We start from the raw sequence: 22,245 nt of genomic DNA on the forward strand, positions 1-22,245 counted from the left end.
ATCAGAGCAGATGAACATCCCTGGTTAGGGGATGGGGTTACAGCCCTATTGCCAGCAGCTTGTTAACACGCCCCAAGACAAGAATGGGACGGGACTAGGAGCAGCTGTGTCAGCCCCACTCCTCCCCTGTCATGGCACAGCTATAAATCTTGTGATTCAAAGCGTATCTACAGTAACTTTCTGGACTTGCAACTGTCCCCGTGGAGTCAGTATGGGTGAGTGTGAGCGTCGGGGAGCAGGGCAGGGTGGGTTCCCCGACTCAGAGACCCCCAGAAGCGGTGCTGGTGGAGGGGGGATGTTGAGAGCCTCCATCCTGGCAGAGGCATCTATTTGCTCCCATGGATGGAGGACTTACCACAGAGGCAGGAGATGACACAGAGCACAAAGCAAGCCAGACTCAAGGTCCGTGCTGCTTCTCCCAGGGCAAGGGAGGAGGTTTGAGAGGGACAGACAAGTCCCTGGGTCTGCCCTCAGCCCAGCCCAGCAGCTCCCCTGGCAGTGTCAAGGCAGAGGAGAGCTCAGGATAGGTCAGGCGGGAGAAGAGGGAACCTGCGTGCTGCCCTGTCCCAGAGAGCGGGGAGCAGAGGAGGGTCAGACCAGCTCTGGGCCATACTGGAGGGGTGCAGGCCTGCCGGCCATCCTGCAGAGCCGGTTGCCGCCCCGCTCTGGCTAGAGGGACAGCGGCTCTGCACACCTTGCACTGCTGCGGGAGCTTTGGGAAGAGCTTCAGCAAGGCTCAGGGTCCAGGCAAAGTGAGGGCATGTCTCTGCAAACAGGGTTTATCCAGGCTGCTGAAATATAGGCTGTGCTCAAGAGCAGGAGGGCAAAACCTACCGAGGGAAAGTCAGAGTGGCCTTTCCCCATGCAAATGAGTCAGTGGGGACAGAGATGTTGAACAAAGAAAATCATTGCAGAACTCATCTCCTTGGAGTACCCCTCCATCCCAGCAGAGCAGGGACAGGTTCAGAGGAAAGGATGGCTCATGTCTAGCAGATAGTCACTGCACTTTAGTTATAGCCCAGCAGAGTCATAAATCTAAGTGTAAATGAGTTTAAAATGTAAGATTTAATTTACAGGTGTATGAAAAGTGAAGGTTTCCAATTGCTATCAAGGGTCCATCATTAGAGGGTGTCTAAAATAGAGGCACAGCTGGAGAAGTCATCCCTTTCCAGATGTTTTGCAATCTAACACTGCTGTAACCCCCAGAGGTGCAGCTGTGATGCCATCTTTACATGAATGTTCAGATTTTAATTTTGGGATAACTATTATTACAATTAAGTTGAATAACATTATTGAGTACAACTTGGGTGTTTTATTTGGATTTCCAGTGAAAAGTCTGAAGAAATACCATCTAGCTGTTTAGTGAGCTGGAGGGGCAGAAAATATTCTGCAAGGTTTCTGTTAAAGTGTGTGCTTAAAGATAAACACTTTGGTCAAGTTTCTTCTGATCTGCAAAGGACTCTCTTGTGATTGCTTGATTTTGCACCCAGATTTCCTGGTTACCTTGTGCTCTGGCCTAAAGCTTGGGGACAAGGATTCTGGCTGCAAGGTTCATGTCAGAAAGGCAACCCCGTGCTGTCCTTGCAGGTTTGGGTGACTTGCAGCTGTTTCACCTCACTGCATCTGGTTCCTCATCCCATGTTTTACTCTCACAGTGGGATGCTCTGTTTGACTCTCATCTTGTCCCTTCCTCCTCCAGCTGTCCAGTGCACTCCCCTCCTGTTCCTTGCCTGTGTGTTGTCCCTGCCTACCCCACATCTCACCAGGAACATCCAAAGCCTGTCCCTCTTCAATCAACCTGTCCTGAATAACACCGTGTCTGCTCTGAACACCTTAGTGAATGGTAGGTGCATGGAAGGTCTCCATCTGTGCCAGCAGGACATGGCTAGTGCCACTGTAGATCAGGCTGTCAGGGAGGGCATCTTTCACCCCAGTGCTCCTCACAAGCTGTCAGCAGAGCCCCAGCATCTCTCAAGAGAGACAAGTGCCGCAGCATGAGTCACCTGCCCTTCCTCAAATATCTGGTGGGTACAGACATGGGACCTTGTAGTCATGGGCCTTTCTGCTTATGTGTAGGTGTGGTAGAGCCCAGAGGGTTTGCTCTGATCCCCTCCTGAAGCCAAGGCTGTCCCTCCTCACACATCCCCTGCCCTGCAGGAGGATGGTAGGAGCAGTCAGTGGGAAGGATGTAGGAGAAAGGAGGGGTTCTGCTGTTATGAGCATCCCCAGATATTTTGCTTGTCCCACAGCTAAGCACTAGAAAAGCGGTCTTCTATGAAATACCCTTGTCTGAGGGTACTTTGTACTGCACCATCCCCTGTGTCACCCTCAGCCTTTCTGCCAGGGTACTCACAGTCCCAGAAGGGTGAAACACAGCTCCTGCAGTGGTGGGAGAGGATGGCTGATGTCCAATTGTCTGAGGAAACGTGTGGCAAACCCATGCTCAGTCTCTGAAACCACAACACACCAAAAATATTTGGAAATTGAAACTTCAGAAGGCAAAGGCTCCTTCCCCAGCCAGAAGCACGATCAGAGGTGTAAAGACCCTGCATCTTACTGCCTGGACCTCACTTCTTGAGGCAGAAAGTACCTCCTGATCTGGGATCCAGGCTTCTTTGGTGTTGCCCCCCCCCCCCCCCCCGTTTCCAAATCTCCTCTCTGCTGTCATTTTCCGTGTTCCAGGTCAGCTCCGGCTGGTGAACGGCTCCAACCAGTGCTCTGGACGGGTGGAGGTTTGGTACCGCAATGAGTGGGGGACGGTGTGTGATGACAACTGGGACATGAGAGATGCTTCCGTGGTGTGCAGGCAGCTCGGCTGCGGAGAGGCAATATCAGCCCCAGGCAATGCTTATTTTGGGAGTGGCTCTGGGACTATCTGGCTGGACGACGTTAACTGCAATGGCCAGGAGGAGCTCCTCACTGAGTGCTCGCGGCCAGACTGGGGAGTGCACAACTGCAGGCACAGCGAGGACGCGGGTGTTGTGTGCTCAGGTGAGGATGCTCTTTGCACAGTCTGTGCTCCTCAGGAAATCCAGGTCTCATTAACCTCTTGGTCTTGCAGAACCAACCACAGGAGGACTATGGGCTGTGCCTCAGTCTTTTTGCACAGGGTCTTGTCTAATCACCCTCTCTCTTGCCCCAGGCTGGCCCAAGGACTGCAGCGAGATCCCTGCTGGCAGCCCCAGCGGCATCTATGTCATCCAGCCCACAGGACTGCACCCCATCGTGGTGTCCTGCGAAATGAACGTGACAGACGGGGGCTGGACAGTCATCCAGAGGAACCGGCAGAGCACAGAGATCACCTGGGCCGAGTCCTGGAGCACCTACAAGTACGGCTTTGGGAACTTGCACACCGACTACTGGCTGGGCACAGAGTACATCCACCGGATCTCCCAGCAGAAGGTCTATCAGGTCAGGTTTGTCATCTGGGATGCCTCAAATAACACCAAGTTTGCAGACTACAACCTCTTCAATGTGGAAGATGAGTCCCAGGGCTACCGGCTGAGGCTGGGCGCATACTCGGGGACAGCGGAGGATGCCATGGCCTCAAAGAATCCCAGTGTCATACATGACAACATGAAGTTCTCTGCAAAAGATCTGGATCAGGACACTTCGAGTGGGAACTGTGCATCCAGCTCTGGGGGTGGGTGGTGGTACTCAGCGTGTTATTCTGTACGGCTGAACGTCAAGGGGGCCATAACGTGGGGCAGCCTCTGCAATGGGAACTGCAAAGCTTCTGCCATCCTCATCAAACCCATTACCTACTGCTAGGGCTTCACTGCTGCCTGTCTGCACCAGGATGTGCTCAGAGCAGTGACCCGCTGGGCCCTTCTTTGCTGGGGGAAGGGGAGCGGGTGGCAGCGAGGCACACCCTGTGCTGCCAAGAGATTTTTCTTTCACCTCTTCCGCAGAGCTCCTCTGCTTCCTTTGCTGGGTTCTCCCCCTTTGAGCTGTTTTTATTTTAATAGCATTATAATCAGACTAACACACTGCAAACCCTCTACTTCTGAAACATACCTACTCTGGAGAATAAAGTCTGCTTTAGAAACATAATGCCTGATGAGCATCTGTTTTGGGTTTGTGTGTATGTGGCAGTGGTTTTGGTACCGGGGGAGAGGGCTGCAGTGGTGGCCCCTGTGAGAAGCTTCTCCAAGCTCCCCTGGCTCCAAGTCGGACCCTCTGGCCAAGGCCAGGCCAATTAGTGACGGTGGCTGCACCTCTGTGATAATGTATTTAAAAAAGGGAACCTGGGAGAGAGCTGGGACTGATGAGGAGGATGTATGAGAAGGACACCTGTGTGAAAAGATGATTTGAGGTCAGAGGGAGAAAGGAGGAGGAGATGCACCAGTGCAGAGACCCCCCTGCAGCCCGTGGGGAGAGGGCAGGCTGTGCCCTGCGCCCACGGAGGGCACGGGGGGAGCAGATGCCGCCTGCAGCCCGTGGAGGACCCCACAGCGGAGCAGGGGCTGCACCCGGAGAAGTCCCGGACTCTATGGGAAGCCCCTGTTCTGTTGGAGTTCAGCACTGTGAGGACTGCCACACGCAGGAGGGATCCACGCTGGAGCAGCTCGGGAAGAGCTGCAGCCCATAGGAAGGACCCGCTTGGGAGAAGTTCGTGGAGTACTGTCTCTCATGAGCGGGACCCACACTGGAGTAGGGGAAGACCGTGAGGAGTCCTCCCCCTGAGGAGGAAGGAGTGGTGGGACTGATGGCACCCCCCATCTCCTGCCCCCTGTGCTGCTGCAGGGCAGCAGATAGAGAAATCAGGAGCAAAGCTGAGCTCAGGAAGAAGGGAGGGGTGGGGAGAAGATGTTTTTAAGATGTGGTAACACTTCTCACTGTCCTACTCGCTAAGTGGTGTTGTTGTTAGTGTTAAATTGCTTCGATGTTCTTTTGCTTCCCCTGACAAATTTGTCTTTTGCCCGTGACCACAATGGGTGAGTCATCCCTCTCTGTCCTTATCTCAATTCCCGAGCCTTTTGCTTTATTTTCTCCTTCCCATTCCTGTGGGGAAAGGGGTGAGTGAGCAGCTGCCTGGTGCTCAGTTGCCCTCTGGGCTCAAACCACAACAGCATCACAGGAAAAAGTATTCTTAGCTGTATAAATAATCAGTCCCTTTCTCTTCAGTGTCTGTCACCCCCTCATCAGCTGGAGTGGGGGAAGGATAAATATTCCTTATTTCCTAGTAAATCTGAATTAACCCCACTTGCTGAAGATGTGGCCTTGTGTCACCCACGCTGGCTCTCAGTTCAGCAGTTGTTAAAACCTCAAGTAAAGTTCTGTGTCTAAACACCTACAACCTGCAAATAGCTGCCCCATATCTCCAGCGTCTTTGCACAGGCCGGTGTGGAGTGAGCAGCTGTGCTAGGGCAGTGCCAGGTTTCTTATGAAAAAAATCGATGGGATTGCAAGGAACATATCAAGTAGGGAATTAATTTTAATAAAACACAGCTACATTTAAATAAACTGCAAGTTTTTGATGCTGGAGAGGCTTTGGGGAAGGACAGGTAGCTCCAGGTGCTTTGCACGGCGCTGCCAGCCCTGAGGGGAGAGGGGCTGTTTGGTGCCTGTGGGCACCGCCCAGGCCAAGGCTGGGCACCTGCACGGGGCATCACCCAGCGCTCCCGCCACTGCCCAGCACTCCCATGTGCCCATCCCGGCACAGTCCCACCGCAGCACAATTGTACCATCGCTGCAGGGTGGGCTGTGTGAACACGGGTCCGGGTCACTGCGGAGGAGCTGCTGTCTCCAAGCCTTTCGTTCATGGCCAGAATGTCCCGGCCGCCCCACATTGCCTGCTCCAGGGGGGGAAAGCACTGGCCATGATGCAGTGCCCTGCTGCCTCCAGGAGCCCTGCATCCCCCCAGCCCCCTGCTGCAGGGAGCCCAGGCTGAGCCCCATGGGGCTGCCCCAAGACCCCTGCTCATCCCAGGGCTCCCCACACCCCTGAGGCTCTGAAGCATCACCTCCCAGCACCCACCCTGGGCTGCCAAGGGACCCAGGGACAAAACCAGGGATGGATCCCTCATGGCATGAACCCCGCTACTGGTGACTTGATGCCCCTCAGGGTCACCCTGACCCCCCCCAGCCCGTGATGCAGGATGGGGATGCAACTCCAGCTCCCCCAGCCATAGCATGGAGTGGAGCAAGGAGGGGGTGAGTCTCAGACAGCAGATGCAGCAAGTGGGATCCTCCCCCATGAACATGGTGCCCCCCTGCATCCTCCATGGCCTCAGGACCTCGACTGCTCCCACGTGTGTGTGCAGTGTTGTGGCGGAAGGTAGACACAAGGCAGCAAAGTCTGGCTCCGGGGTTTATTGAGGCTGATTTCTCCCACCATGGGTAGCAGAGCTGCGGGGTGTTTGGGGCCCAGGGAGGGAGCAGGGCCTGAACAAAGCAGGGATACACCGATTGCACAGGGAAGGGAACTTGCACTGCCTCCCCCTCCCCAGGGCAGGAGTGGGTCCACCCTCCCCAAACTAGTGCCCATGTCCCAGTGCTGGCCAGTACCGCGGCACTGGGTGAAGCTGCCTGCGTGCCCGGGGCTCCGGGCAATTTCTCCTGTGCCCCAGAGCTGCTGTGTTTCTGCTGGTGATGGTGCGGGACCTGCAGGAAACGCAGGATGTGCCCCAGGGTTGGCACAGGGCTGTTGGCAGGCATGGGAACGGGGCACTGAGCTGGGGAGGGTGGCACCTCCCCAAACCCCCAGGAGGCTGGGCGCTGTGGCATGGTCAGCACACATCTGTGGGTTTGACCAGGATGAGGGAGGATGCGCAGTCGCCGCTTGAGCAGATTCCTGGCCAGAAGATGTACCTCTTGCCATTGAGCAGGACGTTCTGGCACTTGTCGTACCACCAGCCCCCGTAGCTGTTGGCACAGTTCCCACTGTGCTGGTCCTGGTCCCTGTCAGTCGTGCTGAACTTCATGTTGTCGTGGATGCCCCCATACCTGGTGTGATAGCTGGTCAGATAGTCCTCCCCGCTGCCCAGGAACCGGCCTAGCCTCAGCGGGTACCCGCTGGCCTCGTTCTCCACGCTGAAGATGTCATACTCGGCGTAATGGGTGACGTTGGCATTATTGCGCACAACGAAGCGGACCTTGTAGGTGCCCTGCTGTGTCAGCAGGTGCAGGTACTCGGTGCCCAGCCAGTGATCGCCCTGCACGTTCCCGAAGCCGTACTTGTAGGTGGTCCAGGACTCCTTCCATGTAATTTCGGTGGTGTAAGTGTTTCTCTGGACAACCGTCCAGCCCTTGCCTTCGGTGTCCATGTCGCACCACACCGCGCGTGGGGGTGACGCTGCTGGCTGGATGACGTACACCCCACTGGGGCTGCTGCTGGGGAGGTGGCTGCAGTCTGCGGGGAACCCTGCGACAGCAGATCAAGCAAGATGTGAGGGACCTGTACTGGAGAATGTGCTGGCAGGTTGTTGTCGGGCAGCTCTCCTGATGCTGCTGATGCTGGATCTCACTGGGTGCTCCACAGCCTGTGAAACTGGTTGAGAACACCTCTTCTCTGCTGGTGCTGAGAGGCAGGAACTGCCCTGCTTTGCAGCTTAGGTTTGAATGCAGAGACCTACAGTCTCTCTGTGGCTGCAGACATGGGGACACTTGCACCCAGCACCTCAGAACCTGCCTGTGCCCAGCGATGGGCACCATGGCTGAACCCAAACCTGGCGGCTCCTCCGCTGTCCCCCCAGCTCCCTACTCACCGCTCTGGAAGCTGGTCCCACGCGCTGGGCTCACACAGAGGAGAAGCGTCGCCACCAGGGTGGGCAGGAGGACAAGGTGTGTCCCAGCCTGGAGCCCTGGGGAGAAAAGCGCCCACTGCCATCAGGATCCAGGGGCAGCCCCCTGGCCCCCAGTGAGCTCGGACCAGGGAAGGCAGAGCCGCAGGGTGCAGGAGGCTGCCGGGGCGGTGGGAGCTGCAGCTTCACTGCAGGCTCTGCCCCTGCAGGGCTGAAGCAGGGTGAGAAATGGCTTTTGTCACCCTCCTGACCAGCCCCTTCCCTGCACCACACAGAAACCGGCAGTCACATTTTCTCATGGTTCTCCTAAATGTGGATTAGCTTTTTTTCTACAGGTCTAGAGGCAAAGGGTATTTTTATAGGAAAGAAGTAAATCTGTATTAAGGGCATTCAGAGCAAATAGTTCAAGGCACTGCAGCTGAGTTTGGTGTATAAAACCTGGTGCTCCAGGTACAGAGCGTGCAGTTCATGGGGATGCAGGCAACAACCTATGGGCGGCAGCAGCAGAAAACTAGAAGGAAACAGCTGGGTGGAAAGGGGAGGTGTGGGATGAACACTGGACACTCGGATCAGCTCCCACTCCTGTGCTCCCCCACTGCTGTCACTTAGCTTGGTTTTCTACTTGCATCCCCCGGAGCCACGAGTGCTGCAGAGAAGGAGCCATGAGGAAGAGGAGAACTCACCCATCTCTGTGGTGCTGCTGAGCAGACGCCGGGAGCTTAAGCAGTCAGTCCTGCTGCTCTCAACTCCATGCTGGCTTCCCTCCCTTTATACCGGGGCCTCTCCCTAAATACACCTCCTCCGTGTGAAGGGCTCAGCTCCTGTTTGCATGGACAAAGTTAATCACTGTGTGCCCATCTGGTGGCTTCTCTTTGCTTAAGATTACACAAAGAAGCCCTAAGGTTTATTTTCCCACAAAAAATTAAGTACTCCAAACCTCCCAGCTGTGGGGCGTTTATCGACTGCAATATACTGGACCTGCCCAGGAGTTAAATCTTTCTGGGAATCTACCAACTGCTGCAGGGCAATAAAGGAGTTAAAAGCGAGTGGAAAGGCAAACAGAAGGGAAGGAGTGTGAAGAGGAAGGGTGAAGGGGAGATTTGTATAATCTGGAGATCAAAGAGGGTAATGGTCTGTCAACTGCTACCAGCTCCCAGCATGTCATGACACTTCCATGGCCAGAGGTCTGTCTGGGCCTCCTTCCCTGCAGAGAGCTGCCAAGAAATCAGCCCCAGGGCTGGGTTGCAAACACTGGTGCCTTTTTTGCCTCCATCAGTAGAGGCTGAGGGCTGAAGGCAGCAGCTTTTCCTAGGGGCCATCCCTGACTGCTGGATGCAGTAAAAATAGGCTGGAGGAGGTGTCTACAGTTCCCTTCCTTAGTCCTTATGTCTTGGTGAGAAGAAACAGGCTCAGGAAGGCTCTGCTGACCTGCTGTTCCCCACTGCATGTGGGCAGCCTGGTCCAGGCCGGGTGCTGTCTGGGACAGCATCTTCAATACACTCATGGCCAACTCCTCAAGCAGCAGCTACAGCTGTTGGGACCGCACCTGTCAGGGTGTGTTACTGCAGGGTGTTTCAGCAAACCCTCAGGACTGGGTTGGAGTCCCCTCCTTGTCCCACTCTTCTTTCAATCCCTCTTTTCATACAGTGCCTTGGGAGGTGTCGGCAGCTCCTCACCTGCTGGCTCACTCTGCTGGGCCCATGCTGCGCAGTCCTGTGCTCCTGCATGTCACCAGAGGTGGGACTTTGTCCGGCCGCAGCACACTCTGTCTTCTAGAAGGTGATGCTTCCATTGGTAGTGGGTCTGTCCCGGTTCCGCTAGGATAGGGTTAAGTTTCTCCCAAGCAGGGGGAAGGGATCTCCAGCCGGGTTATTCATACCATGCTGAGGTCAGGTCCCTCACGGCAGCGCAGGAAGCTTTTTCCTTTGTGGCTTTTGTTGCGGAAAGCACGCGCAGCGGGCTGGCTGTGTCCATTGTGGTATTTCTCTGTATATCTTTTGTCTTGTTTACTGTTATTACTGTTTATTGTTATTGCTATTGTTGTTGTTCAGATTGTTTATTACACCGTTATATTAAATTTCTCCTTATTTAAACCCGGGGTTTGTGCCCTACTTGGTCTGAGGGTGGGGGAGGGACCACGGCAACGTGGTCTCCGGTCCCAGCAGGGCTTAAACTATCACAGGGTCCCACCAGGGGAGTGAGGGCAGGGGAGGAACAAGGGGGTAGATGCCTGTCCCCACCTGCACAGCAGGCTCAGTCCCCTCCTCTGCTTCTTCTCCCTCACTCTGTAATTCAACTCCACTTGTCACCACAGCTTGGCACCTCAGCTTTGGTGGTGACACCTGGTGGGTCTAGGGAGCCAGCCCTGCTCCTGAGTGTCATGGGGGTCTGGCTGAAACACCTGGGAAGACCCTTTTCATCTTTTTGAGATTTTGCTGCCAGAAATGTATCAAAGACAGATGTTACAGCCCCAGGTTATCTGTCAAGGGACTTTGGGAAGCTCTTGTAGAAAGAAAGGTGCTTCATTAGAAGGAAACTGCTGAGGAGCAGTCTTGGGTCAGGTCTAAGTTACTCATTGCTGTCCAAGAGCACGACAGATATTATGGCAATGCAGAGTTGGCAAGAATCCTTTTTTCTGTGAATATATGTGTAATTTTGGAGCTGGTAGTTCTACAAGGGGCTGGTGTAGGGCCAGGGAAGATGTGTCCCTTGGTGAAAAACATCCTCCTTGCTGTACTGAAAGTCATTTAGTCTTGGAGTTACCCAGAGCAGGGCCTGGGCAGGGCACAGTGAGGTGCTGGCATGGTGGCAGGGTGTGCTGGTTCTGGGACCTCCACCACCACCTGCTGGTCTCCTGGAGGACAGCAGAGGTGGCAATGCCACCTGGGGAGACAGGACCTGGGGATGAAGGCAGCCAGCACCGGCCTTGTGGCAGCAGAGCCTGTGAGGGTCCCCAGCGGTGCCACAGAGCATCCCAGGGCCAGCTCAGGCCACAGTCCAGCGGCTCAGCACCTGCTGGTGTCAAACCATCCATAAATATATCACCGTGGTCCCATATCGGTGTCACTGAGCTGTCAGCCAGCATTGCTGGGCTATGCCACTGCCCTTCTTACAACTCCCCTCCCATTCCTGTGCCATTTGCAAAGCTGACTTCACACTGGGCCACTCAACATCTGTTAAGCATTTATTCCACTTAACCACAGCTACCTCGTTAAATGAGTCTGCAACCAGCTCTGCGATGAGAGCTGTGCCCCAGGCTACCCAGAGCTGTGAAGACAAAGCTAAACCCTCCAGCAGCCCCTCAGCTTCAGCACCAGCACAGGAGCCCGTAGGAGGTCTGTGGCACCTGCCCCTCACTGGCACTGGGCAGTGGCACCCCCACACATGTGGCTGCCCCGTGGGACGGGCGCGCTGTCGGAGGGCTGGCACCAAGGGCTGGCACCAAGCCAAGCAGTTGCATTGCCGTGGGGGGGTCTGGGGGGGAGGAGGGGGTCAGGGCTGGGGATGAGGCCGCTTTGCTGCCCTGGTGTGCGTGGGAACCAGGGTTACGGTGTCAGAGAGCATGGCCCCCTCCCGGGCGATGCACCATGGGAGACACTAAAGGGTGTCTAAGGGAAATCTCCAGCACAGCGCAGGACACGGAATGTCACCACAGGGTTTGGCATCAAATCCCGTAAGTAAGAACAACCTCAGGAGAAATCCTTATCAGCAGCATTTGCCAGTTTGGTGGAATTCTGTGTGAACATCAGGTGCTGTTTGCTGAGGTTTGTTTGGGACCTCTTATCACAGAAGCTCAACAGCTGGTGTGTGAGCAGAGGCGCTTATGGATGAGGGCAAACAAACCATAAATTTCCAGCTCTGATGACAGCCGGAGGATGAATGTTTGGGTCAGGCAGCCCCACCCCACCTGTCGAGCCCTATATAACAGCAGGGTTAGTCACACTGCCACCAGGCCAAACCCGCCGCTTCCCGCTCCGCAGGGTCCCCGCAGAGGCAACATGGGTGAGTGGTGTGGGATGGGATGGGATGGGATGGGATGGGATGGGATGGGACGGCACCGCTGCATGCGGCTGGGCATCCCCCTCCTTCAGCTCTGCTTTTCCCACTGACTTGGGATGGTGGGATGAGACTATCGCTGTTGTACACCCACACCCCCCCCCTGCCCCCAGGGCTCTGTGACCCTCCTGCTCCTCACTCTCTCTCCTCCATTCCTGACCACAGGTAAAACCATCCTATTACAAGGGATGTTGTAAAGGCAACATTTGTTTAACTTATACTGTGCCCAAAACTTATATTGAGCCCAAAGCACACACCTCCCCCCCCCCAAAAAAAAAAAATTGAATGGAAATCCATTAATGTATTAATCATCCATCATCCCCGTAAGTCCTTCAGGGTACTGAACGTGGGTGGGCAAGCTGTAGACACAAATATATGGAGCTGGCCAGTAAGAAACTGTTGGGGAATGTCCTGATCTGTTTTGGTCCAAAGGAGTCAAATTGCTCAGGTTTTCAGTCTCTGGCAGAAACCATCCCTTAAAGCATAGAATGTCCTGGCCCAGACATCAGCTGGGGTGCACCGTCCCTTGGCCTGTCCCTGCAGAAGCCCCCTGTGACACGTAGCAGGGTCTGCTGCTGGATCAGTGCCACGCTCCCTGCAGGACGCTCTCCTTCAGGTGTCCCATGCAGCAGTGCCATGCTCCCTGCATGATGCCCTGGTGGGAGGGGGCAGTTCTGGGACTCCCAGGGTACCATCAGCATTGTGGCCACAACAGCCCCTTTCTTTGCAAGATCTCGGGTCCCTCCATCATGTTTATCACTGCTAGAGTATCTCCTGGCTATCTTCCGTAACAGCAGTACCTACAAATCAGCATGCCATCCTGCATTACTCAAGACACACACACTGATGCGGGCTTGATTCTGGGTCCCAAAGAACATTGCTTTAGCTCAGCTGAAGAGGATGACACCACTCTTGGAAGCTGCAAATTTAAACATGTAGGCTGTAGTCAAAGCAATTCTTTCTCTCTGGGGATGTATGCCTTTGCAGGACGCTTATTTTTGGAAATTGGTCTTTCTACTTCTGCTGCTCAATAAAGCAAAAATGTAATTAATGTTGTGGATTTGTCTATTCTGTAAGTTTGTTTTAATTTCTGCTGAATTTAGTTAGCCAATTCTCTTTCAGAGGGTTTGCGTTTCTAGATTCACCTTGTATCTTCTTTCTCCAGCTCCTCATCACTCCAGTCTTCTGTTCTTCACCTCCGTGCTGGCCCTGCTAGCCCCTCTTCTTGCTCTGGACATTGAAAACCTGGGAAGATTGCATGCAAATTTAGATGAAATTGCTAATCTCCATTCAGGTAAGTTTTATCCTGGTTTTCTCTCTTACATCCCTTAACTCTGTTCATCCAAACCTCAGGAGCTCTCTTCTCTCTGCACAAAGAAGATGTGGAAAATAATCTCAGGGGAGGGCAGCCCACACTCAGAAATAAAAGGAACGTGATCAAATTTTCCTCCAATTTCAGATCTTAACCAAACATCATGAGATTTCGACGTTCTGAGTTATTGACAAGACTGTATGTAGCAGCTTTTTCTAGATATCTGTAGATACTCAAGGGAAGACCTTTTCTCTTGCTATCTATAGTCCATCTGTAGCCCTGAAACTTCAGAGGAATTTTGTATGTGACCAACCAAAATGCTTTCTGAAGCTTGCACGTGGCTAAATGATACAAAAGACTTGTCACACCACTGATAGAGGTCACATCACTGGAGGTTCTGAGGGAATGTTATGTTATGAAGATGGGTGCTGTGATTTCTCTTTAAAGAGAACATCACTATCTTGTATGCTTTGAGCTCCTTTTCTCTCTGATGGTTTCTGAAGCTTTTTATGAACTGTATGAGCACATGAATACCTTCAGCCATCACTGAAAGGCAATGCAGGCTTACAGCAACATCACTGAACAGTTTAATCTTGGTCTGAAACCACACACAATCTGTTTCCTTCTCGATCCTTCTTCTCTGGCAATATCTTCCTGTACTCATCACTACTATTTGGGTGCACAGTCTGCTCCATGCAACTCTGCAAAGCCATGATGCTGAGTGGACTAAACAGGCAACAATGACTGCAGCATTACCCTTCTTAGTATCTTACCCCTTTAAAGAGTTTACATATACCATACCTTACCATACAGGAAGAAAAATTAGCCCAGTGGCATTGTTGAAGTGCCCTACAAAAAACTCAGTGCTGTAAATAATAGCCTGTGGAGGCTGGAGTTACCTTTGTGCTGTGGCACAGGGCTGCTCATCTCACTCTTTCCGTTTTTCCCAATGCAGATGAAGGTGGAGAGTCTGTGCGGCTGAGCAGAGCCAGTGACCCTCAGCAGACAGAACAGCGCAGTAAGTGCCCCCCAGCACCCCGCAGGGAACAAGGAGAGGTGTAGGCAACAAGGGTCCAACAGTGGTGGGTGGGCAACAAGCCTGGGGATAACCCTGCTCAGCGCCTGGAGGCAAGACTTGATGTGCCTCTCCACAGCACACGCCAAGGCCACTCAGACATCGCCCATTAGTGGTGATAAATTCACGCTGATCCGTGCCTTACAAGGTCCCAGAGGACTCTGCAACCGTTACTTACACGCCACAAGTCCTCTCCTCTGCTGAGAAGCTCTGCACAGGGCAAGCAGAGGATGTGCCTCAAAAGCAATGCTTGCTGGGGTTTCACAGCTGGCCACGGGGGCCGAGTGCCAAGGGAATGAGGTTTTCTCCTTCCCAACCCCGGGGATGCAGTGGGTGCCAGGGCTGCAGGAACTGCTCACTTCCTAATTTAAGCTTCTGCATAACTATGAAGTAAGAGCCCTCGCCAAGCCAAGCTTGGACACCTGTATCGTTATGAGGGAGGAGAACATCTGAACTTTGGGAAAGCCTGAGTCAGGAGGAGAAGTAAATTCTATGCTTATATCTTCAGAATATATGCATATTCTCTTAATCCCTGTATTACCCTTACAGAGATTTTCTGCTTTTACACTTACAGTAAGAGACACAGTGGTAGACTTTTTACTACACTGGCAAAATCCCACATAAGCCCATTTTCTAGAAATCCCTCTCACAGGGCCAGACAAGCAGACTGGGGTGCTGCTGTGCCTGTTGGTCCTCCATGTTCTCTCCTGCCCCAGACTGGCCCAAGGACTGCAGCGAGATCCCTGCTGGCAGCCCCAGCGGCATCTACATCATCCAGCCCACAGGACTGCACCCCATCGTGGTGTCCTGCGAAATGAACGTGACGGACGGGGGCTGGACGGTCATCCAGAGGAACCGGCAGAGCACAGAGATCACCTGGGCCGAGTCCTGGAGCACCTACAAGTACGGCTTTGGGAACTTGCACACCGACTACTGGCTGGGCACCGAGTACATCCACCAGATCTCCCAGCAGAAGGTCTATCAGGTCAGGTTTGCCATCTGGGATGCCACAAACAATCTCAAGTTCGCAGACTACAACCTCTTCAGCGTGGAAAATGAGTCCCAGGGCTACCGGCTGAGGCTGGGAACATACTCGGGGTTGGCAGGGGATGCCATGACCTCAAACAGTGCTTCCACTGTGCATGACAACATGAAGTTCTCTGCGAAAGATCTGGATCAAGATACTTACAGCGGGAACTGTGCCTCCAGCTATGGGGGCGGGTGGTGGTACTCGGCGTGTTATTCTGTACGGCTGAACGTCAAGGGGGCCATAGCATGGGGCAGCCTCTGCAACGGGAACTGCAAAGCTTCTGCCATCCTCATCAAACCAGCTCCCTACTGCTAGTTGCATTTTTGTTTCTTTTCTGTCCAACCTGAGGCTAGTTCTGGCTCTGCAAAGAGATCAAAAAAGGAAACATGCTAGGCCAAACCTAGTGTCCTAGGGGGTCTTTGCTGAGGTTGGTCATATCATAGCTACTGAAGAAAATAAGGCATTTCCCCTTCTTCTCCCTCCTGTAGATTCTCTATACTCCTCAACTGTGCCTTTATCCTTTTGTTCAGCGTCTGAGCATTTTAATTATGTCAGTAATCAGAACAATCTCCTGTAAAATCTGGAGTTTCTGTAGTGTGGTTGATATAAAATGTGAAACAGCCTGTCCAGTGGACCTATATGGCTTTGTAAGTTAATTTATGTCCTTAACTTCAGGCAAACAATGTAATTTTCACTTGCTGAAGATCTTGCTCAAGATATTAAAGTGCACAGTCAAATTCCCACTTTACCGTCTACATTTCAGGCTTAATAGTTGTTAAATTTTCAAATAAATTTGTATTCAAAAAACTGTCTCAGTTGTAAAAGTCTATTCAGATCTTTAAAGTGCTCTCAGAGGTTGATGTGTCCTGGTTTTGGCTGGCATGGAGTTAATTTTCTCCCTAGGAGCTGGTACAGTGCTGTGTTTTGGATCTAGTGTGAGGATAACGTTGATAGCACACTGATGGTTTAGTTGTTGTTTAGTGCTTAACCTCACTTAGGGATTTTTCAGTTTCCAATGCTCTGCCAGGGAGGAGGTGCACAAGGAGCTGGAAGGGAGCATGGCTGGGAGAGCTGACCCGAGCTAGCCAAAGGGCTATTCCATGCCATAGGACATTATGCTCTGTGTATAAACCGGGAGGAGTTGGCGGCGAGGGGCCAGTTGCTGCTCGGGCATCACTCCAGCAGGTGGTGAACAACTGCATTGTGCATCCTTGTCTTTGCTTGGGTTTTATTTCTCTCTCTCTTTTTGCTGTATTAATTTTCATGACAATTACTGTTATTATTATATTAGTTTAGTTATTTAACTGTTCTTATCTCAACCTGCAAGTTTTAATCTTTTTTATTTTTTTTTTTCTGATTCTCCTCCCCATTCCACTGTGGCGGGGAGGAGCGAGCGAGTGGCTGTGTGGTGCTTAGTTGCTGTCTGGGGTTGAACCATGCCAACGTGTTACGAGCTTTCCACCACCGAGGCTCAGATTTCCTGTAGGACAGGCATTTGGAACTGCAGGACAAAAGCACTGCATAAATGAAACTTGAAATACTGCGTGCAGACTTCTGCCTTTGCACACAGGAGTTTTGTGTAAGCATAGGAAATGTCAAAATGTTTTCACTTATCTCAGTGACATTGAGCTTTAGGTTTTGCAGTCCATGGAGCTCGCTTCCCTAAGCGCCGTGGGGAGTCCATCGCCTGAGACAGGGCCTCGATGACTTCCAGGAGATGGGAGGGAGGGAAGGCACCATCCTGCCTTCGCTATTTTGAAACTGGGAAGACATTTCAAAGCGTCATAAAATTTCCATATGGAACGACTCGGCTCCTTCAGTCCATCTCTCTGGCACCCACAGGATGGCTCCTCACAGGAGTGGACTTTGCTGCCTCTCAGCCAGTGTGGTGGCTCGCAGGCAGGCAGGGCTGCACACCACCGCTTACCACGGGGTGACCTCCACAGTCACCACCTGCAGGATGAGTCCATCGGTGCCCTAATATTCCCCTGGCAGAAGGAGGTGACCTGGAAGCCCTCAAGCCCAACGTGAGCAAGGGAAGCAGCCTGCCCTCAAAAACATCTGCGTAACCCCTCGTTCCTGTGCCTGGACCTTCTAACAGCACACCCAAAACACTGCCTGGTGTTTCCAAAAGCTGAAGCACACAAAAGGCTGCAGGGTTAACACAGTCAGTCTTAACAAAGAAAGGCAGCAGACTTAGCACAGTTCATGTATAACTAAAACATCCCAGGAAAGATGGTATATGTGAGGCATTTTATGTCTTTAGGGATTTTAAGACTGTACATGAAAGGTGTCATTTGTGAAGGAGGGACTCAGAGCTGATCAAAGTGGGGAAGCACAGGAAGGGCTCAGAAGAGCACTGGCATGAGGTATCATCACATAAGTGAACAGACCAACATTTACGTTGATTTATGTCAGGACTCAACATTACAGCTCAGAAAAGGCCAAAGTCTTCAAGCAGGATCTATCACCTCTGCCAGGCTCAGGCCTATGGATGCACCAATTCTGTCACTGACTGTCAACCCACAAATGCAAAACAACATTTCCCACAAAAATCATGGCTTCACATTTTTCTTGGCAGGTTTGATATGTTCCATCGTTGAGGGACGAAGCATGTCACGTCAGCAGATGCTGTCCATTCCAGCTTCCAGCAACTGTGGTATTAATGTGTTAAAGCACATGAATTTTCAAGTGTCTTTGGCTCATGTGATGAGAGCTGTCTCCCTCATTAATGGAGAAAGGCTAGCAAATAAAAATCAGTGAAAACAAGTATTTTATTATCTTATTATGCTTGTGTGGGATTTTTTTACACTATGGTTTTACTGGGTCTGCTTGTCTGCCTTTTAAAGTGGTATTTCTCTCCCTGCCTCCTACCACCTCCTGTTCAAGACCCTTTTGCAGTGAGTCATGAGGTGCATGTGACAGGCAAGAGGAGGCAGCTGCCAGCTCAGAACGAAGCCTATACTCAGCGTAGGAGATCATAACTTAAATAAAATGTTCTCAGCTGTCAAACTTGGGAATTTCTTGTTGCATTTAGAAACCTTTTTTGGCTAACTCTTGCCTTAAGAGAGGTTTGGTGACGTTGTGATTAAAGTGGCCCTCTGCTAACACCCTGCCCCCAGGTCTCCATGGCTGGGTGCCCACCGTACACCGCTGATGTGGTGAGAGGCAGTAGCACCCCCTGCACTATGTTCCCATCAGCACAGTCCCCTTCCACAGCGGGAAGAAGGATACAGACAGGGTATCCCATCCTTGCTCTTAGTCTGCTTTTTCAGAATCACAGAATCACAGAATCATCTCTTTGGAAAAGCCCCTGAAGCTCCTCCAGCCCAACCATGACCCTCACCCTGACCATTCCCAACTCCCCCAGATCCCTCAGCGCTGGCTCAGCCCGACTCTTCAACCCCCCCAGGGATCCCGGGGACTCCCCCCCTGCCCTGGGCAGCCCATTCCAACGCCCAACAGCCCCTTCTGCACAGAAATCCTTCCTAATATCTAGTCTAAGACTTTTGTGCCATATCCTCTTGTAACTGCTATACAGTGTGACTTTTGCCAAGTAATACCTTAATTTTTCTACAAACTTTAGGGCTGCTGTGTGCCCTGAGGTCTCTTTCACTCTCTGGAGGGGCCCAGCTGGCTTGTCCCATAGTGACAGAGACATGATATGGCAAGATTGCCCTCTCCAGCAGGGTCCTCTTTCCGGGCAGGCAGGCTAGCACCACTCACCATCAGGAAATGCACTTAAAATGCAAAGGCAATGTGAAAAGCAGTGATTTGAGAAATGCTCAAATTGCTCCTGGTCCCCAGAGGGTGCTCTCGCCCCAGGGTTTGCCAGGCAGCCTCCAGCATGAAGGAAGCATTGCAGGCAAGGAGAGCCCAGAAATACTGTCTAAGGAGTCCAGCTGCAGGCTGCAATTTTCTCTTGCATGTTGGTTGCTCTGTCCTACTGCTGCAAGGAGTGCTGAGAGCTGTCAGCAGAGGCTGGACACACAGGAGAGTGGGAGCAAGGCCATCTGAGGAAGAAAGCACCAAGAATCTCATTGCATGGATATACAGCAGAAAATGTCTTTCCAGGCAGGGGGAATACAATCAGATCTCTTTGAACTAGGGTTTCCCAACTTTTTCCAAAGGATTTAATTTTTTGGGATGCCACCATCTCTTTTGGAGAAGGAACTGGTATTCTACCTTCCCTGAAAAACTTTTGCCACTTTCCCTTAGGGTTGCCTTGTGATCTGACCCTCTTGCACTTGGCACGTCCCCTCCCTTCAAGCGCACCCCTGGCCCTGGTTCCTCCCAAGGCTGCATCAGGTGATGTCTGTACAAAAACCAGCTCTTGGCACCTTGCTGAGCAGACGGAAGCACAGCACGGTGAGATTCAGATGTCTCCGGCTGTGCACCCGCCTGCATCTGCCACAAGAGCTCTTACACACAGGGACTCCATCCCCAGGGTCTCCTCATCATGGGCTGGTGGGAATACTCGGCCTCCTGCCATGGTTAAACAGGTTGCTTTGTTTTCTTTGTGCCTGTCTGCCTGCTGGGGAACAGAGGTTGTTTCCAGTTCCTAAATTTGCCTTTGGGGGTTGTCTCTCTCCTTCATTTTGCAGCAACCTGGTCAAATCCTGCCCAGATCAATACCTCCAGCTCCATGGGCACCCACACATTCCAGGCAAGCGAAGTCTGGCCCCATCTTACAGGCAGAGAAAGCAGAGAAGAGACACACTGTAGGCATGATATGGCAGCACCACCACAATTGGGACTGTCACAGGCTGTGACATCCTCCCCAGCTGGCCTTGCTTGCAGAGGAGAGAGCGCTTCCAGCAGCAGTTGGAGACAGAAACAGGGCCAGATCCCTGTGGTGAGTCACACATCTTCCCATTTTAAGAGCAAAAGCCACCAGTAATCCTGACAAAGCTGTTCTCCTTTGCCTGTTAGTTCTCATTAAGGCTGTATTTCACTTTCACTGCTTGTAATTACAAGCTCCATGTTTCTAGCAGGAATGCTGTGCTTTATTTGACCCTATAGCCACGTGTTTCCCAAGCTGTCCCTGAAGCCCTTTCTGGTGATGTGCAAAGATCATGTGAGGTGACCTTCTCACGTACCTGGCACTTGGCCACACCAAAGGAGAGCTTGCCTTGGCACCTAGACTCTTCAGTGACTTTGGAGTGTCTTACAAGATTAAAGCCTTAAATCCTACCCCTGTAACAGCACTGAGCCAACAGGTTGCAAAACTGCACCAGTACCTTCCACTTCAACCTCTTCCAACATCTATTAATGGATCTCTGGGACAATAATGGCTTCTGGGACAGCTGTTGACATTTTCTTGATTGCAGAAAATCCTAAGAAACAGGCAGCAACAAGCATGCTGTATCTGGTTCTGAGCCATTTGGAGAGTGTGTAGTTTCCCATGAGTGAGCTTTCTTTGTACACAGAGAGTACGTGAACTGTCACTTTTAATAGTTCCAGTCCTCCATCAGTTTATCTAACTCCTTGTTGTGTCCAGACTTCTGGTTTCACAACATCCTGAGATGCCAGGTGCCCGCAGCTCTTGTGTTGTGAAAAGTGCTGAATAACCATTCCTCATTCAGCTCTTTCCTGACACGGGCAGTCCTGATCTATTCAGCCTGTTGTTGCAGGGATGACATTCCCTCTTCCGATCACCCAGTTTCCTCATCTCTGTGACCTTTTCCAGGTCTTCTACATCTTTTCTGATCCAGGCACCAAAACTGCCCATGGCTGTGAGCACCCTCTGGTTTATACAGTAGCAAGTGATGTTTTCTGTTGAAAGCTCTTTCCTTGCCTTGCCATTTCTAAAGCCTTTTTATTTTTTAATTTCTCCTGAACCTTTAGCTGATATTTTCAGGGAACTGCCTACAATGGCCCTCAGATTGGCCACTTGAACAGTAATGGCTCATTTAGAGCCCACCACTGTTAGGATGTACTTCACCTTAGCCTTATCAACAGTGAACTTCATTTGCCATTTTATCACCCACTCACTCTGTAGCCTGAAATCCTCCTGCAGCTTTCTCCAGTCACGTTTATATATGACTGTTCTGAAATGTTTTCTCCACCAGCAAATGTTGTCACCATGCTATTTACTGCCTTTTCAACATCACTTATGAATATGATGACAAATCCAGCCCCAGTACAGATACGTGTAACATCCAACAGGCAATCTCTCTGCACTGAGAAAATTTACCAATTAGCCTTATCTTTGCTTCCCAGCTTTGCAGGCTATTGATCTGTTGTAGCTCAGTGTCTCGAAAACTCTGTGATAAATCTTTTTAAAAGCTTTTGGATTACACTCTATTGATCTGATCACTGTTGTCCATATACACCACCTCTCCTTCCAACAACTGTAACAGATTTCTGAGCCACAACTTTCCTCTGAAAACCCATATTGACTCTTCCACAAGTTATTGTATTTATCCGTGAGTTCCCATTAATTCCATGTTTACTACAATTTCTACCGCTTCACTAGGTGCAGAAATAAGACTTCTTTCTCTGGAGACCCTTAGATGAGCAACCCAGCCTTTCAAAAACAGACACTATCTGTGCCACCTCCATTCCCTTGGTAGGCCAGTAACAGGTCACAGCCCACTATCGGCAGATCAGAAGTGTCCTGGTGGAGTTTGGCGAGGGCTCCCAGGCAACAGTCTCTGCTCCTGGAGGTCTGGAACTATTCATCTGATAGATGAGTTTTGCAATTTCTTTGCGCTTTCTCAATTTTAATTCCTGCCACCAACCGCACCAGGGCCGGGAGGTGTAAAGCCTCTGCACAGTTGCCCCGTGGCACGGCAGCCTGGGCCCGCAGGCTCCCCACCACCAGCACAGTGGGGCAGTCATGAGGTGCTCCCCCACCCGCCCTCCCAGCCCTTGGCATCCCTGGTGCATCTTCTGCAGAGACTGCAGATGCTCTGGCAGACTTTCCACTTCTGATAGCTGTGAACCAGGTTTTAATATTAGTTTTTGTCTTTCTCAGATTGCTCAGTAAAATTATTTTTGTCCTGCCTTTTGTGGTTTTATATTC

At 51.8% G+C, this 22,245-nt stretch overlaps 3 protein-coding genes across 3 annotated transcripts in view; 2 read left to right on the forward strand and 1 right to left on the reverse strand.

The window, feature by feature from the left end:
- Positions 1–3,771, forward strand: part of LOC141968496 (uncharacterized) — a 28,483-nt gene extending 24,712 nt beyond the window's left edge. The window contains exons 2-3 of the mRNA XM_074923248.1: positions 2,683–2,991; positions 3,143–3,771. Of these exons, the coding sequence (XP_074779349.1) occupies positions 2,683–2,991; positions 3,143–3,771 (938 nt within the window). The remainder of the gene's footprint in view (positions 1–2,682; positions 2,992–3,142) is intronic.
- A 2,960-nt stretch (positions 3,772–6,731) lies between these two features.
- Positions 6,732–7,367, reverse strand: LOC141968398 (fibrinogen-like protein 1-like protein; the record flags this gene model as incomplete). Its single annotated transcript, XM_074923023.1, has 1 exon — positions 6,732–7,367. A coding segment is annotated over one exon (636 nt), but the record flags the coding sequence as incomplete, so codon positions are not given.
- Positions 7,368–11,743: 4,376 nt separating this feature from the next.
- On the forward strand, positions 11,744–15,533 carry LOC141968497 (fibrinogen-like protein 1-like protein). Its single transcript, XM_074923249.1, has 4 exons — positions 11,744–11,747; positions 12,967–13,110; positions 14,069–14,131; positions 14,905–15,533. The coding sequence occupies exons 1-4, from the start codon at positions 11,744–11,746 to the stop codon at positions 15,531–15,533; spliced, it is 840 nt and encodes a 279-aa protein (XP_074779350.1).
- The last annotated feature ends 6,712 nt before the right edge of the window (positions 15,534–22,245 follow it).

The sequence above is a fragment of the Athene noctua genome, chromosome 19, assembly GCF_965140245.1.
Source record: "Athene noctua chromosome 19, bAthNoc1.hap1.1, whole genome shotgun sequence".
In the NCBI taxonomy this organism is placed as follows: Eukaryota; Metazoa; Chordata; class Aves; order Strigiformes; family Strigidae; genus Athene; species Athene noctua.

Bases quoted from the DNA above. Each gene is read 5' to 3' on its own strand.
- LOC141968497 (XM_074923249.1), top strand. The intron at 13,111-14,068 runs GTTTTCTCTCTT...TTCCCAATGCAG, and splicing joins TTCAGGTAAGTTTTATCCTG to ATGAAGGTGGAGAGTCTGTG. The intron at 14,132-14,904 runs GTAAGTGCCCCC...CTCCTGCCCCAG, and splicing joins TCAGCAGACAGAACAGCGCA to ACTGGCCCAAGGACTGCAGC.